Below are 16,062 nucleotides of genomic sequence, written 5' to 3' on the forward strand. Positions count from 1 at the left end.
AGAAGGTAGGAGACATTATTAGAAGCTCAGGAGCACGGAAGTAAAAGCAGCCGTAACATCGGGAACGAAGATGGATGACATAATAAAAAGCGGGACTAAGATGAGGGGGAGAAAAGGCAGCGTCGTATATAAGATCCCATGCACATCATGCGATAAAGCATACTATGGAGAGACTAAGAGGGGCCTTGACACTAGAATCAGGGAGCATAAGGCCGACCTCCGTCACCATAGACTCACCAACGCAATGGTGGTGCATGTTGATGAATCTGGGCACCTCCCACAATGGAACCGAGCCGAGATTCTACACGAAGGTATGGATAAGAAGACCAGAAAATCTATAGAAGCTGCGTACATCACCACTCGTCCGAATATCAACAATAAGGCTGGGAGCTTCACCTGGGCCAAATCTTCAGCGAATATAGCGCTTCGTGATCGGCTGTCTCAGTGGGCCAATCAGAACACAGCGCTATACGCTCGCACACCCCCTTGAGCCATAAGGCGTGTTTATAAACTCTGTATGTATCTAGTATGCTCATTCCTTTGAGAAAGTCGTTAGACGAAACGTCAGGAATAAAAGCTATCTAGCGATAGTTAGACCCATCCTTGACTATGCGATACAGTTTTGGTCTCCGTCCTACAGAATGGACATAAATTCACTAGAATCAGTACAGAGAAGAATGACCAAAATGATACAAGGACTCGGAAATTTGCCTTACGAAGAAAGGCTTAGGCACCTAAACTTACACTCTCTGGAAAGACGCAGAGTGCGGGGTGATCTAATAGAAGTGTTCAAGTGGATCAAAGGCTATAACAAGGGTGATGCAAACAAGGTCATCATAATAAAACAACAGGGCAGGACTCGCAGTAATGGGTATAAACTGGACAAATTTAGATTTAAGAAGGAAATAGGCAAGAATTGGTTTACAAATAGGGTGGTCGATGAATAGAATAAACTTAGTAACCATGTAGTAAGCGCTGAAACTATCAGTTGTTTTAAAAAACGATTAGACAACTTTATGGATGGGGATGACAGGTGGTGATGGATACATAGCTGCCTAGTGTAGGCCTTATGGTCTTTTGCAGTCTCCTTTATTTCTTATGTTCTTCACCTCCAGTCCATGTTTCCTTTACCGTGTCTATACAACTTACTAACGTCACTATCTATCCCATCGTCTAAGTCGTTTATGTACATAATGAACAACAAGGGACCCAAAACCGAGTCCTGGGGGACCCCGCTAGTAACATTGCCCCACCTAGATTTTATTCCATTTATGGTGACCCGCTGTTTTCTGTTACTAATCCAAGTTCTAATCCATTCTAACACCTTTCCTCGTCTGATTGTCACAGTTTGTGCCAATGTCACTTTTCGATACATCCAGTTGACTCAAACTCCAGGCAAGATCCTTTTTCTTGATTTCATCATGCTTGCATTTTGCCAATTTATATAACTCATCTGGAACAGTGAAGGTTTCTGGTAGGTCTGGTTTTCTTGCTGGCTTTATGCAATCAATCAATGTCTGGCATGGGAGCTCATGTTTTAAAGTCTTTTCTCCATGAATAACGACATTAGTGTCAGAGATGTTTGGTTTCACCCTTGTTGAGACAGGTTTATCCTGGAAGAGTACTGATACAGTATCATGACTTCCTCCTACTCCTGATATTGTTGCCTCTTCATGGTCGAAATTATCAAAGGCTCCAATGATGAACATTTCTGGGTCAAAGTGGCTAGGGAGTAGAACATTTCCCTGAGCTGACTGAACTATCAAACTTGTCATGTCATTATAATACCAAAGAAGTTTATCATAGCTAATAGTGAGGCTAAATCGTTAAACCCTTTGATGAGAGTAGAACTTTTGCAAGCCTCATGTATAGCCTGAGCATTCATGATGTGTAGAGGTGTTCTGTACCTACCATGATGGACATTGTAGTAGAGTATCTGGTACAATGCAATCATTCGTCTCCTTATCTTGTGAGATACAGTAGACTGACCATCAACATCATCAGCCATCAGTCCTTCAACTTGTGGGAATTGATTGGGATCAAACTGGAACAAGACTCCAAGGAACTTCAACACTACAGGAGGTATAACAATGCTGTTCCATGACTTCTCCAGGTCGTTTGCATCACAAAATTTGTCTTTCAGGTGGAAATCTTCTGCCATCAATGCTTCCCGAATCATTTTGGCACAAGCAGTAATGGGATCAATAGATCGTATCGTGTCCGCCATGTCCTCTACTGATGTGGTATCCTTCAAGAACACCATAGCAGACTTGTTTGCCTCTCTTGGAAATGAAATCGATAAATTTCCCTTGTAATGATGATAAAGCAAGATGCATAGTTCCCTATTGCTAAAGGTGCATTGTACTTCCCTACCAAGCACATTTGCCATGTCTCTAATGTCACAAGGAGGATACCCAACGCCTTTAAGGAGATTAGCATCTACAGAAGCAATAAGTTCATGAAATACCTTCATTTGTGGAGAAACTTCTTGTTGGGGGTCATTACATTCTAAGTCTTTCTCATATCTACGAATGTATGAGCTGATACAATTTTTATGACACAGCAAATCAGCTCCAAATACTGAGTGAATGTCTTGAAGATCACATGTTCTTGTGTAAACGTCGTCTTGATTAAAAAAAATGTTGCTTTAAGGAATACTTCTGCTCTGTTGTTTTCTGCAATGCGGAGCTTTTTACATACACCTTTGTGCTTGATCTGACCTTATATGACACATGCTGTTGAATAAATGTCTGCGGGATTAGGGGACTCACGTGGTTTTATCTTGGATCGTGTGGAGAACCTTTTGCTCTGGTCACCAGTAGTCTTTACACTGCCCTGGGATTTTTTTGTCACTAATTCTAAGGTCTTTTTCAATGTGTATTTTTTGTAGCAATCATTGTTCATGTGATAAACAAAGTGTGAAATGTTTCCTTGCAGCAGCCGCTCATGAACAATATCTTGTCTGATATTTGCCGCTTGAAGAATACGCTCTCGGCCATTTTCAGTGCTGGTCACCGCACAGTTTGTGATTTGCTGGCATATAATGCACCTCTGAAAGTCTGTTTCTGACGGTCTTCTCCTCTTTAGTGGAACGCCCTCCATGATGTTAGTTATTTACCTGAAATAGAAAATAATTCAATAACTAACATGCATCTACTCTTCATGTGTCAAAAAATGTGAAAAAGCGATAATGTAATGAACAAAATTGTTGCTTTTTCACTGCCTTGCTGAAAAATGAAGAAAATGTTATTTAAGAGATCTCAAAATATAATCATTCCTATGCACAAAAACATGCGTATTGGCATTTAAATCTAACATATTCACAGTAAAATAGTGACGGAAATTTCATACGAGGTAGCCGTTTTTGACGTATATTAAATCGTGATTTCCAGAGTTGCTACCATGATTCAGAATGTCTACCCATGTTTTGTTTTTTTTACACTTGAAGTGGTCCCTAACATGAAACTATTTAGTAGTTTAGGGGACCTTGTAGTGCACACAGGACCCTCCTTAGCCACTAGATTATCCATGAATTTGATGTCACGTATGGCCTGATCTATTTGATATCAAATAATATGCGATTCATCATGATTTGACTGGGTTTAATAAAAATTTTGCAATGTAATGTTTAAAGTACACCGATATAAGACTTTACAAAAAAAATTCATTGGATCTTTGTAACTGCATAAGATAGCGACACAACGTTAACAATGACCAATGGATTAAATCATTGTGGATTTTTGTGAACAAAAATTTAAGATTGCACGGCGCATATTCCCTTTGAGATATTGATCAAATTGATCATGAAAAGAACATATAACTCGACGCATCTTTACATTTTGTCAGTTCTTTAAATTCTCGATAAAAAAAAAGTGTCTTAGAAGTCTGCGAAAATAGGCCAATTTCACAACTTTTTACAAATAACTCGAAAACCAAAATTTCCAGTGTTATGAACCAAATTAAGAATCTCGGCTTTCAGACATTGTGTCATCTTTAGGGGTTGTATCTTCCTTCTTACTTCTGTTGATGGAACCAACACATTGATAGACAACAGTTAAGCGTTAGTTGAAAAGACAACTGTAATAATGATATCTCATTCAGACATCTTGATATACATCAATAATGTGTCTATTAACATCTTTTGATGACATTCAGTTGTGTACGTCTGTACGCTAGGACGTTATATTTTGTATGAGATACAATGTAATAAGAATTGTAATGGCACCTTTATTAACCCATTTAACCCACTAAAACAGATACAGTTTTGCCATCGCTGACTGGTTTTAAAGTAGAGTCGGATTGTTGAGCTTTGATGAGGCTAGAAGATGACATAATTTGTGCAGATAGATAAAAAAAATAGTAGGTGTATTTTCGTTTAAGGAAACTGATTGGGATCGAGTTACTGCACATAGGGGAAAAATTTCAGGATGTAGGCTATGTGATATTCTACAATTGTAGGACTTTTGTCACATGGGTTTTTGACTCTATCTAAGGGAGGTACTACTAATGAACCTGCAAGGTCATTACTAGGATTAGTTCAACTGCATGAATTGGCAATGACTTTTCTCTGAGGCCAGCAGTTACTTCCTTATTTACAAGATTACGTTTAAGGAATATTTTAGCTAGACTTGCGGATTAGACAGTAGACAAAACACTGATTTCTACTTTCTCTCCAGTACTCCTCTTTTCAACTCCAGGTAGGGCATCTTTAAATAAAATAGATTGAGAAGAATGGGCCTTCCTTGGATATAGCAACTTTACCAGAGGACTTGAAGTCTTTAAAGAGATCCTCAGGAGATGTTGATGGCTGAGTTACGATGTGTGACATGGGTTTAGGAGGATTTTGGGTTTGGATAAGCCATACCCACTCTTCCTCAGGCCATTTCCGATGTCGGGCTAGTCGTTCAAATCGCCTGAAAAAGTGTTCGTGATCTGACTCATTGAAATTTAAGAATGCATTGATTTCTGTATGTAACTGGAATTAAAATTTGATCTCTTTTTCACGGCTTATTAATTCTACTTTACGTATATGGTCAAGCTCTTTCTCCTCACTTTTATGTCTCGTTTTCTCTCTTTCTAATTCCATTTTCTCCCGTTCTAATTTCATTTTTTCTAATTCTAGGTTAACCACCGATCTATTTGATTTAACTTTTTGAAATTGCACCAGAAGAGGAAGGAGAGTTCACTTCTTCCAGTAATGGCTTGAGGGATTGAGATGGATGCATCTACGTCTAACCCTTTTTGCTCAATAAGACCCTTAATTACTTCTGCTCTAAGTTCATCTTTTAGAAGTTTGGAAGAAACTGTTTTCTGATAGTATTGGGCAATACGCATCCTCTCCTCTTTAGTAATTTTTCCTCCCAATTGTGATATGGTGGGGTTGTTCATGAATTCCTCAAGGGAAAAATCCATCTTGTAAGTGAAATGGGTAATTTAGGGTTTTGAATTGTTTAAGATTGACATTCCAATCCCTAGTGAAAATTCACCAAACCTTGAACCTCACAAGTTACTTAATGGTAAAATTTCCATTCACCGCTTCAGTCAGAGTGAGAGTACTAGATGAGGTGGGTTACACCCACGGTTCAAATAGCCTATATCATTCCAATGATTATGTTTTAATTTTTCAGGCGCTCAGAAAACATTTCCGAATTAAAGGTTTCTGCTTAGGGGTTTTCCCGACCGGAAATGAGGTATCGTATATAACTCTTAACTGCGTCCGAGATTATATATCGATGGTCCAGAAATATTTTCAAACACGACTAGAACTGTGCTTAAGAAGAGGAAAATGCGATACTTGAAGTTGATAGTTACTAGGAAGTACCGTTATATATATATTTTTTTTTTTTTTTTTTTTTTTTTTTTTTTTTGCCACAGTTAAATAGTGCTAGTATGAGGTAATGTTTCTACGGAGGTCAAGGGTACTTTTGATAGTGACGCACTAATTTTTTGCTCTCTGCTGGAATTGAGTGTCAGAAGGACCTCTTTCCTTTTTTAACTGTTGTATATACCTAACCAAATTCGTCTTACCTAACTGTGAATTCCAATTGCCTGATGTCTGAATTTGAGCCATTTTATATTGGTTCATTATACATGTGAATACCAATTACATGATTCAAGCTAACTGCAACTCACGGCGTATGATGTTTCGATTTAAGTATGTGCTTCACGACGTATGGAATATAATATTGGAAGTGTTACAAATTTGGATTTGAGTCATTGCATTGGTTCATTATGTATGATATGATTGTGTTGTGAAGTTGTGTTGTAAGATGATAGTATTATTATGAAGAAATGTAAACTATACGCCCCCGTTGTATTGTTCTGCGATACAAAGTAGTAGTAGTGTATGTCATAGAAAGGTATTACTGTATAATGACAATATGTCGTATTGGAGCTAAAAAATGTTGTGTATTGTTAAACTGTGAACCAAGGAGGACATATATGGGTTATTATAGAGTACTGGAATTGTTAGCCTCTGAATACACAGAATGGTGACGTAGACAACGTCGGTAGATACCACTACTATGCGTCCCTTTTTGGTAACTGTCCTTCATGGGAACAATACGTGTGTTGAGCAAGTAACAGGGAACCCTTTGACCATGTTTGGATGGGAATAGTAAGGAGCGAATTTATGGTGAAGCCATGGCAGCGAAATAATCATGATACCATAGCCTGTAGGAGAACCAACACCAGGCCCGAGGGCTCCTTATTAAACGAGTATGGTGGCATGATTCCTTATTCCTCCTGTACTCAAATCACGTATGACGAGCCGGAGGCTGTGACAATATCATGATTATTTATCATGATTGAGTATCATGATTACGTCTGTGATAGTATCATGATTTGGCATCATGATTATTTATCATGATTGAGTATCATGATTAAGCATCATAATTTAGTATCATGAATATTTGAGGAAGGGAGCAAATTCCGACTGTCACCTCCAAGTGGTGCCCCCTGGGTAATGCAAACGGCAGAGGTGGACTGCGACAGGCCTAGCAAGCCGGCAGTTATCAAATAAATGCTCGCGAACCTCCTACGATGCCTCGGAACGGATGGAATCACACAATCACGACGACGACCCCGAACGTTAATGGATTGAGTACACGGAAAACACTACGAGTTGGAACAATAAATGCAGGTACATTAAATAACAAGACCGAAGAGATAATTTTAATTATGAAAAGACGAAAAATAGACATACTTGAAGTGGCAGAGACAAGATTGAGAGGAGAAGGAGAAAGAATTATATATGATAATGATAAATTAATATACAAAGCAAGAGAGGATTCAAAATATGGCGTGGGAATTATTGTCAAACCAGAGCTAGCAAGTAGAGTAGAAGAAACCATCTTGATTAATGAAAGGATTATGGGAATCAGAGTGAAATTGGAAAATGGAGAATCATTAACTATAATTCAAGTCTATTCCCCTCAAACAGGCAAACCAGAAGTTGAAAAAGTAGAGTTCTATGATGATTTGCAGGCATTACTTGACAGAATGGGAAGAGCTAGTGTGTCTCTAATAATTGGAGATTTAAATGCACACATTGGAAGAGAGAGAACAGGTTATGAAAGTATTATTGGTAAATTTGGAATGGGAAACAGAAATAGAGAGGGAACAGGTCTATTAGATTTTTGCCTCAGAAATGGGCTTGGAATCATGAACACATATTTTATGCACAGTCACACAAGTGGACATGGTATGCCTGAAACAGTCGGGAAGCAAGATATACAAACATGACTGAGATTGATTTTGTTCTTGCAAACGATAAAAGAAAGGTACTCGATGTGAAAAGCATTCCTTCAGAATCAATGGATGCAGATCACAGACTGGTGGTTGCCAAGGTGTCTGGTCGTTTCGCTACATTGCCAGTTCGCTACCAACCAGTTCGCTACATTCTTTGGTCGTTTCGCTACATTTCTTCGGTCGTTTCGCTACATTCTTTGGTCGTTTCGCTACATCCTTTCGGTCGTTTCGCTACATTCTTCGGTCGTTTCGCTACATTTCGCTACACTGTTTTTATTCGCATTTGAGATACGAATATGATAAAAAATACAATGTGTGTAGGTTTATAAAGTACCTGTAACCCATTGGACGTTTCGCTACATGGCCAGTTTGGTAGCGAAACGACCAAAGAATGTAGCGAACTGGTTGGTAGCGAACTGGGAATGTAGCGAAACGACCTGTAATTCTTCGGTCGTTTCGCTACATTGCCAGTTCGCTACCAACCAGTTCGCTACATTCTTTGGTCGTTTCGCTACATTTCTTCGGTCGTTTCGCTACATTTCTTTGGTCGTTTCGCTACATTTCTTCGGTAGTTTCGCTACATTTCTTCGGTCGTTTCGCTACATTGTTTTTTCGCATTTTAAATACGAATATGATAAAAATACAATAAGTGCAGGTTTATACGCTACATTGCCAGTTCGATACCAACCAGTTCGCTACATTCTTTGGTCGTTTCGCTACATTTCTTCGGTCGTTTCGCTACATTTCTTCGGTCGTTTCGCTACATTCTTTGGTCGTTTCGCTACATCCTTTCGATCGTTTCGCTACATTCTTCGGTCGTTTCACTACATTTCGCTACACTGTTTTTATTCGCATTTGAGATACGAATATGATAAAAAATATAATGTGTGTAGGTTTATAAAGTACCTGTAACTCATTGGACGTTTCGCTACATGGCCAGTTTGGTAGCGAAACGACCAAAGAGTGTAGCGAACTGGTTGGTAGCGAACTGGCAATGTAGCGAAACGACCTGTAATTATTCGGTTGTTTCGCTACATTGCCAGTTCGCTACCAACCAGTTCGCTACATTCTTTGGTCGTTTCGCTACATTTCTTCGGTCGTTTCGCTACATTCTTCGGTCGTTTTGCTACATCCTTTCGGTCGTTTCGCTACATTCTTCGGTCGTTTCGCTACATTTCGCTACACTCTTTTTATTCGCATTTGAGATACGAATATGATAAAAAATACAATGTGTGTACCTGTAACCCATTGGACATTTCGCTACGTGGCCAGTTTGCTACAAACGATTTGCTACATTTTTTGGTCGTTTCGCTACATTCTTCGGTCGTTTCGCTACATTCTTCGGTCCTTTCGCTACATTGCCAGTTCGCTACATTCTTTGGTCGTTTCGCTACATTTCTTCGGTCGTTTCGCTACATTCTTCGGTCGTTTCGCTACATTTCGCTACACTGTTTTTATTCGCATTTGAGATACGAATATGATAGAAAATACAATGTGTGTAGGTTTATGAAGTACCTGTAACCCATTGGACGTTTCGCTACATGGCCAGTTTGCTACTAACGATTTGCTACATTCTTCGGTCGTTTCGCTACATTCTTCGGTCGTTTCGCTACATTGCCAGTTCGCTACCAACCAGTTCGCTACATTCTTTGGTCGTTTCGCTATATTTCTTCGGTCGTTTCGCTACATTCTTCGGTCGTTTCGCTACATTTCACTACACTGTTTTTATTCGCATTTGAGATACGAATGTGATAAAAAATACAATGTGTGTAGGTTTATAAAGTACCGGTAACCCATTGGACGTTTCGCTACATGGCCAGTTTGCTACTAACGATTTGCTACATTCTTCGGTCGTTTCGCTACATTCTTCGGTCGTTTCGCTACATTTGGCTACGTTGTTCGGTCGTTTCGCTACATTCTTTCGGTCGTTTCGCTACATTCTTCGGTCGTTTCGCGACATTTCGCTACACTGTTTTTTTTTCGCATTTGAGATATGTATGTGATAGAAAATACGATGTGTGCAAATTCATAAAGTAATTTAGTAGGCTACGGAAGCACAATTTGCAAACTGGCCATTTAGCGAAACGACCTGTAACCGCTACAATCTTCGGTCGTTTCGCTACATATGGCTACATTATTCGGTCGTTTCGCTACATTCTTTCGGTCGTTTCGCTACATTCTTTGGTCGTTTCGCTACATTTCGCTATACTTTTTTTTTTTTATCGCATTTGAGATACGAATATGATAAAAAAAAAATACGATGTTTACAAATTCATAAAGTAATTTTGTAGGCCACGGAAGCAGAATTTGACTAATGAGGCGATTTGGCGATAGATAAAATTGTTTTTATCGGCCTTTGTTTTATGCAATCGTCAGGCAGATTATCGGGCAGATAATTATAAAACAGTGACTTATCATGCACATTACCAGATCTGGGCGCGTTCCGCTTTAGTTTGGCCGCGGTTATCGCTCCCAAAATATTAATGCAATATAGGTGCCGGTATAGTATGTGGCCTACGAAAATTTCATTTGGTATAGTATGTGGCCTACCGGACTTTTATTTCGTTATGAACCTGTCTCTTAAGCTTCAATAGTTTGGGAGCGCTAACCGCGGCCAAACTAAAGCGAAATGCACCCAGCTCTGGTAATGTGCATGATAAGTCACTTTTTTATAATTATCTACCGGATAATCTGCCTGACGATTGCATAAAACAAGGGCCGATAAATATAATTTTATCTATCGCCAAATTGCCTCATTAGGCAAATTCTGCTTCCGTAGCCTACAAAATTACTTTATAAATTTGCACACATCGCGTTTTCTATCGTATCCGCATCTCAAATGTGAAAAAAACAGTGTAGTGAAACGACCAAAGAATGTAGCGAAACGACCAAAGAATGTAGCGAAACGACCGAAAGAATGTAGCGAAACGACCGAAGAATGTAGCCAAATGTAGCGAAACGACCGAAGAATGTAGCGAAACGACCGAAACAGTGTAGCGAAACGACCAAAGAATGTAGCGAAACGACCGAAATAATGTAGCGAAACGACCGAAGAATGTAGCGAACTGGCCATGTAGCGAAACGACCGAAGAATGTAGCGAAATGGTTGGTAGCGAACTGGTCATGTAGCGAAACGCCCAAAGGGATACAGGTACTTTATAAACCTGCACACATCGTATTTTTATCATATTCGTATTTCAAATGCGAAAAAAACAGTGTAGCGAAACGACCGAACAAAGTAGCCAAATGTAGCGAAACGACCGAACAATGTGGTGAACTGGCCGTGTAGCGAAATGGTTGGTAGCGAACTGGCCATGTAGCGAAACAACCAGATACGTGGTCGTTTCGCTACATTGTTTCGGTCGTTTCGCTACATTTCGCTACACTGTTTTATTCGCATTTGAGATCCGAATATGATAAAAAATACTTTGTGGGAGACAGAAGAATTTGCCTAATGATACGATTTGGCGATAGATAAGGTTAACAAATTAACTTAGAAATGAAAATTAATAGCTTATACTTCAAACGGGTTGAAACAACTTTGATTGCAAAGAAAAGAAATTGGTCTGTTGCAAAGAAAAGAAATTTATTTGTCATCGCAAAGAAAAGAAATATCTATGCTCTAGTTTGGAAGGACAAGCACCCGTTAAAGTACAATATGCCTGTTTGGACACTACTACAAAGTTTTTAGGGCCTATACCGGTATCAAAACAAATCCTACGGAATAAAACTAAGATGGGCCTTAGCGAACATAGGTCTAGCGGGCGGACAGCTTGATTGGCCTACCATGAGTTCAAGCAAGGAAATATGTCCTTTCTAGACAGGCTGAGACATCTACTTCAGGCTCTCAGTCTCGTTGTCAGCAACGATATAGGAAGGGATGGGAAACAGACCCTGCTTTGAAGCCGTGGCTACAGGAAACACCTGAACATTATAAAGCTGGGTGTAAAATTTGTAACGTTACCATGACTGCAGAGCTAACAGTGCTAAAAAGTCATGCCAAAGGCAAAAAAAAAAAACACTTCATATTGCAAGGGTACAACGGACAAGCAGGTACCAGTATCAACCTTCTTTAAGAAAAAACAAACCACAAAAGATCCTGTGGATATGGCAGAAATAAAGCTGGCAAGTATTCTACCTGCACATAATGGGCCTTTTAATGTAATGGATCACTTGTCAGAGGTCTTGAGAAATATTTTGAGTGACTCCAAGATACATACATACATATACCAAGGCTTTTTCCCCCTTACAAGGGAGGTAGCCAAAAAGGGAAAGGCATAAAAACACTCCCACCCATTACATCCCTAAATACACTCCACACCCCTCCCACCCTCCCTCTCATCTGAGCACTTCCTGGATGACGGGTCATCCCTGCACCCTGCGACCCCCCCTCTCCGTCCCCCCTTGCATATAAGGAGAGGACGGGGAGAAATCCCTTCGGGCTGCGTCAAAATTTACTCACACATACTACCCCACCCCGCTCATTTCTCCTCATGCAATCACAACATCATCCATATACAACCATTCTCCACTCACCTCTGTCTTCCGTCCTCTCCCTTCCTTCCTCAACAGACATTCCCCTCTTCCCCAAAGCCCCCTTCACCCCATCCATCTACCTCATCCTAGGACGTCCCCTCACGTTCACTCCCTCCACATCTGCCTTCCATACCTCTTTTACTAGTCTTTCTTCACTCATTCTTTCCATGTGTCCAAACCATCCTAATATTCTTTCATCAACCCTATCTCCCAAAATTTGCTATGAAAAGAACTAAAGCAACTGGAGTTGTAACTAATGTCATGGGAAAGTCCTACAAAGAACAACTTGCTCACAAACTAAGAGAAACAAAATTTAGCGTTCTTACGGACGAATCTACTGACGTTGGTTCCATAAAAACATCTTGTGTTGTAGTAAGATTCTTTGATCATGATCCTGAGTGTGTTGAAAGTAAATTCTGGGAGCTGTGTGAAGTTTACAATACACCCAACCCTGAAAATGTCGGAAAAGGAGCCACTGCTAGTAATCTCTATAAGGGATTGATGAAAAACATTGAAAAACATGAAATCTCAGTTACACAAATGTTAGGTTTTGGGGCTGATGGGTGTAGTGTAATGATGGAAGCTCACAGTTCAGTTGCAAGTCGCTTCCGTAATGAATGCATTGGTCTTTTTTTAATCAAATGTGTTTGCCATTCTGCTCACCTCTGTGCCAGCGAGGCTTGTAATGCTTTACTTGGAAGGTGTAAGGATTTAGCAAGAGAAATGTACAATTTCTTTAAGTGTAGTAGCAAGCGCCAGAGTGAATTTGTACAATTTCAGTCTTTCATTCACTTGAAGCCCCACAAGATGATATACACATCACAGATGAGGTGGTTGTCATTGGTTGCTGTTGTTCAGAGGATCTTGGAGCAATGGGAAGCTCTTCGGTTGTTTTTCTCAGACATGTGGTTATCTGAGAAGCTAGTTGCTGCTGAGCTAATTTTCAACTCTATATGACCCTTTCATTAAGTTATACTGCCACTTCCTAGATTGGATTTTGCCAAAGTTCACTACTTTTAATAATTACTTTCACTCAGATAAGTTAGTGATAACAGTGCTCCATGAAAAAGTAAGTGTTCTTTTTAAGGATATTCTCCTTACATTCAGGGAGAGAGAATATGTAATGAAAACAGAGCTTTGTTTGATAGATCCAAATAGAAATAATAAGCATCTCAGTGATCCAGAAATATATGTAGGTGTAAGTGTTACAGGAAATTCAAGACTCCCGTGTAACAGCAAGAAAATCTGAGTTGCAGGATTTTTTTCAACGCTGCCGCAACTTTATGTCTGTTGCTTGCTGTGGAATTAAAAAGAGTTGATTTCAGCGACAATGTCATCTCAAAACTGAATTGTCTAACTCCAACTAATGCTTTATTATTGAGTTTTAGGAAGTCAGTTCCTTCTTTGGTACCCCTAGTAACTGCATTGCCCCTTGTTATACCTCCAGAAGACAGCTCATTATTGCAAAGACTGGATTATCGATGGCGAATATTGCCACTGGAGTGTGACAACTCAGCCTTGAATAAAAAGGAGAGTGATAAGTTTTAGGCTGCATTATTAAAAGATAAACCAAACTTAACAGAACTTTTACAGTGTGCACTCTCTGTTCTTAGCCTACTCCATTCGAATGCAGAATGTGCGAGTTTTTAGTAAAATTAACCTTTTCAAAATTAAAGCAAGAAATAGGTTGAAGACAGCAACTGTAAATGGGGCACTGCTAGCAACAGAATGTATGAAGTCTATTGGATCATGCTGTAAAAACTTTAACCCAACAAATGATATGTATTCTCTCTAGGCAGCCAAGGAACTATACAGTAACACCTCACATTCTGACTCATGTTATAAGTTTTTTTTTTTTTGTAATATAATAATAATGATAATAATAATAATAAAGAATAAATAATTTTCCACTGCACTTCCCAGCTGATGAGGCATTGAGCACAGTTACACACACACACACACACACACATATATATATATATATGTGTGTGTGTGTGTATTTACCTAGTTGTATTTACCTAGTTGTATTTTGCGGGAAGGGGAGCTATGCTCGTGATGTCCCGCCTTTGTATCTTGCAGTGTCTAGTTTGTTTTTAAACTCATGAATGGTTTTTGCGCATACTATTCCATTGTCCAGTTTGTTCCAAGTGTCCAAAACTCTATGAGGAAAACTGTTTTTCTTCAGTTCTCTTCTATAGCTATGTTTTTTTATTTTCTTTCCATGTCCTCTTGTGTTTCTTTTGTCCCAGTTAAGTAAGCTCTCACTATCGAGTACCTCTGTGCCTTTCATGATTCTGTAGATGGTCAATAGGTCACCTCTCTCTCTTCTTTGCTCCAGTGTCGGTAACTCCAGTTTAGCCAATCTCTCTTCGTATGATAGGTTTGCAAGTGCAGGTGCCATTTTTGTAGCTGCTCTTTGGATTCTTTCTATTTTCTTTATATTCTTTTTGGTACTGGGGGACCACAATGTCGCTGCATACTCTAATCTAGGCCTTATCAATGTAACCAATATTTTTTTCATCATGTCTTCGTCCAAGTATGTAAACGCCACTTTTATTGATCTTAGCAAGTTGTAAGTCTCCCCGACAATTTTGTTAATCTGTATATCATAGGACAAGTCGTTCGTGATAATTACTCCCAAATCTTTTTCGGATCCTACTTTCTTTACTTCTTTGGTTCCAATTGTATATTTTCCTGATATTCTGTTTTTGCTTTTTCCAAACTCCATTATGCTACACTTCTTGGTATTAAAGTCCACTTCCCATTTCTGACTCCAGTTCCATACCCTATTTAGGTCTTCTTGCAGTGCTTCACAGTCCTCATCAGTTTCTATTTTCCTTAGCAGTTTGGCGTCATCGGCAAAGAAGCTCATGTAGCAGTTCACGTCCTCATCCATGTCATTCATATAGATAGCAAACATTATTGGTGCCAGCACAGATCCTTGCGGTACTCCACTGATCACCTCTTTCCAGTCTGAATATTTTTCTCTGAGCACTACTCTCATCTTTCTACCAGTCAGAAAGTCCTCTATCCATTTTAGTAGGTTTCCCTGTATTCCTCCTATGTGTTCCAGTTTTTTTAGTAGTTTTCTGTGTGGTACTTTGTCAAAGGCTTTTTGCAAGTCTAGGAATGCACAATCAGCCCATCCATTTCTTTCTTGCACTATGTCTATTAGTCTTGAGTAAAAGCATATTAAGTTTGTGGAGCATGATCTTCCTTGTCTGAATCCGAATTGTCTTGGGTTTAATATGTCATTGTCTTCCAGATGTTTTACCCATCTATTCTTGATTATTTTCTCACAAATTTTGGCAATGGTGCTTGTTAGTGATACTGGCCTATAGTTGGTGGGTTCTTCTTTGTTTCCTCCTTTGTGTATTGGTACAATGTTAGCGTTTTTCCAGTCCTCGGGTATCTTTCCTTCTTTGAGTGAGCTGTTTATTAAGATGTGTATTTTGTCTGTTAGTTCTTCTTTGCACTCCTTTAGAATCCAATTTGCAATACCGTCCGGGCCATGTGATTTTCTGACATCCAGCCTTGATAAATGTTCTGATATTTCCTTTAGTGATGCTGTAAACTCATTCATGAGGGGAGATTTCTTGTTTTTGTCTATGTCACAATTTGGTATTTTCTCTCTGGTGAAAACAGATTTAAAGTGATTGTTCATGACTTCGGCCATCTCTAAATCTTCTGTGTATTCTATGTTTCCTTGGCATAGTTTCACCAATTCCTGTTTGTTTTTAAGTTTACCATTCACATACCGATAGAATAGTTTGGGTT

The 16,062-nt window shown here is 39.3% G+C and overlaps 1 protein-coding gene across 1 annotated transcript; it reads left to right on the plus strand.

Moving 5' to 3' along the window:
* Window positions 1–12,507: 12,507 nt before the first annotated feature.
* Window positions 12,508–13,242, plus strand: LOC143020419 (general transcription factor II-I repeat domain-containing protein 2B-like). Its single transcript, XM_076176836.1, has one exon. It carries the CDS (start codon window positions 12,508–12,510, stop codon window positions 13,240–13,242), a length of 735 nt encoding a protein of 244 aa, XP_076032951.1.
* Window positions 13,243–16,062: the final 2,820 nt, after the last annotated feature.

This window comes from Oratosquilla oratoria, chromosome 40 (assembly GCF_046742065.1).
Source record: "Oratosquilla oratoria isolate Oo_2021 chromosome 40, ASM4674206v1, whole genome shotgun sequence".
Lineage (NCBI taxonomy): Eukaryota > Metazoa > Arthropoda > Malacostraca > Stomatopoda > Squillidae > Oratosquilla > Oratosquilla oratoria.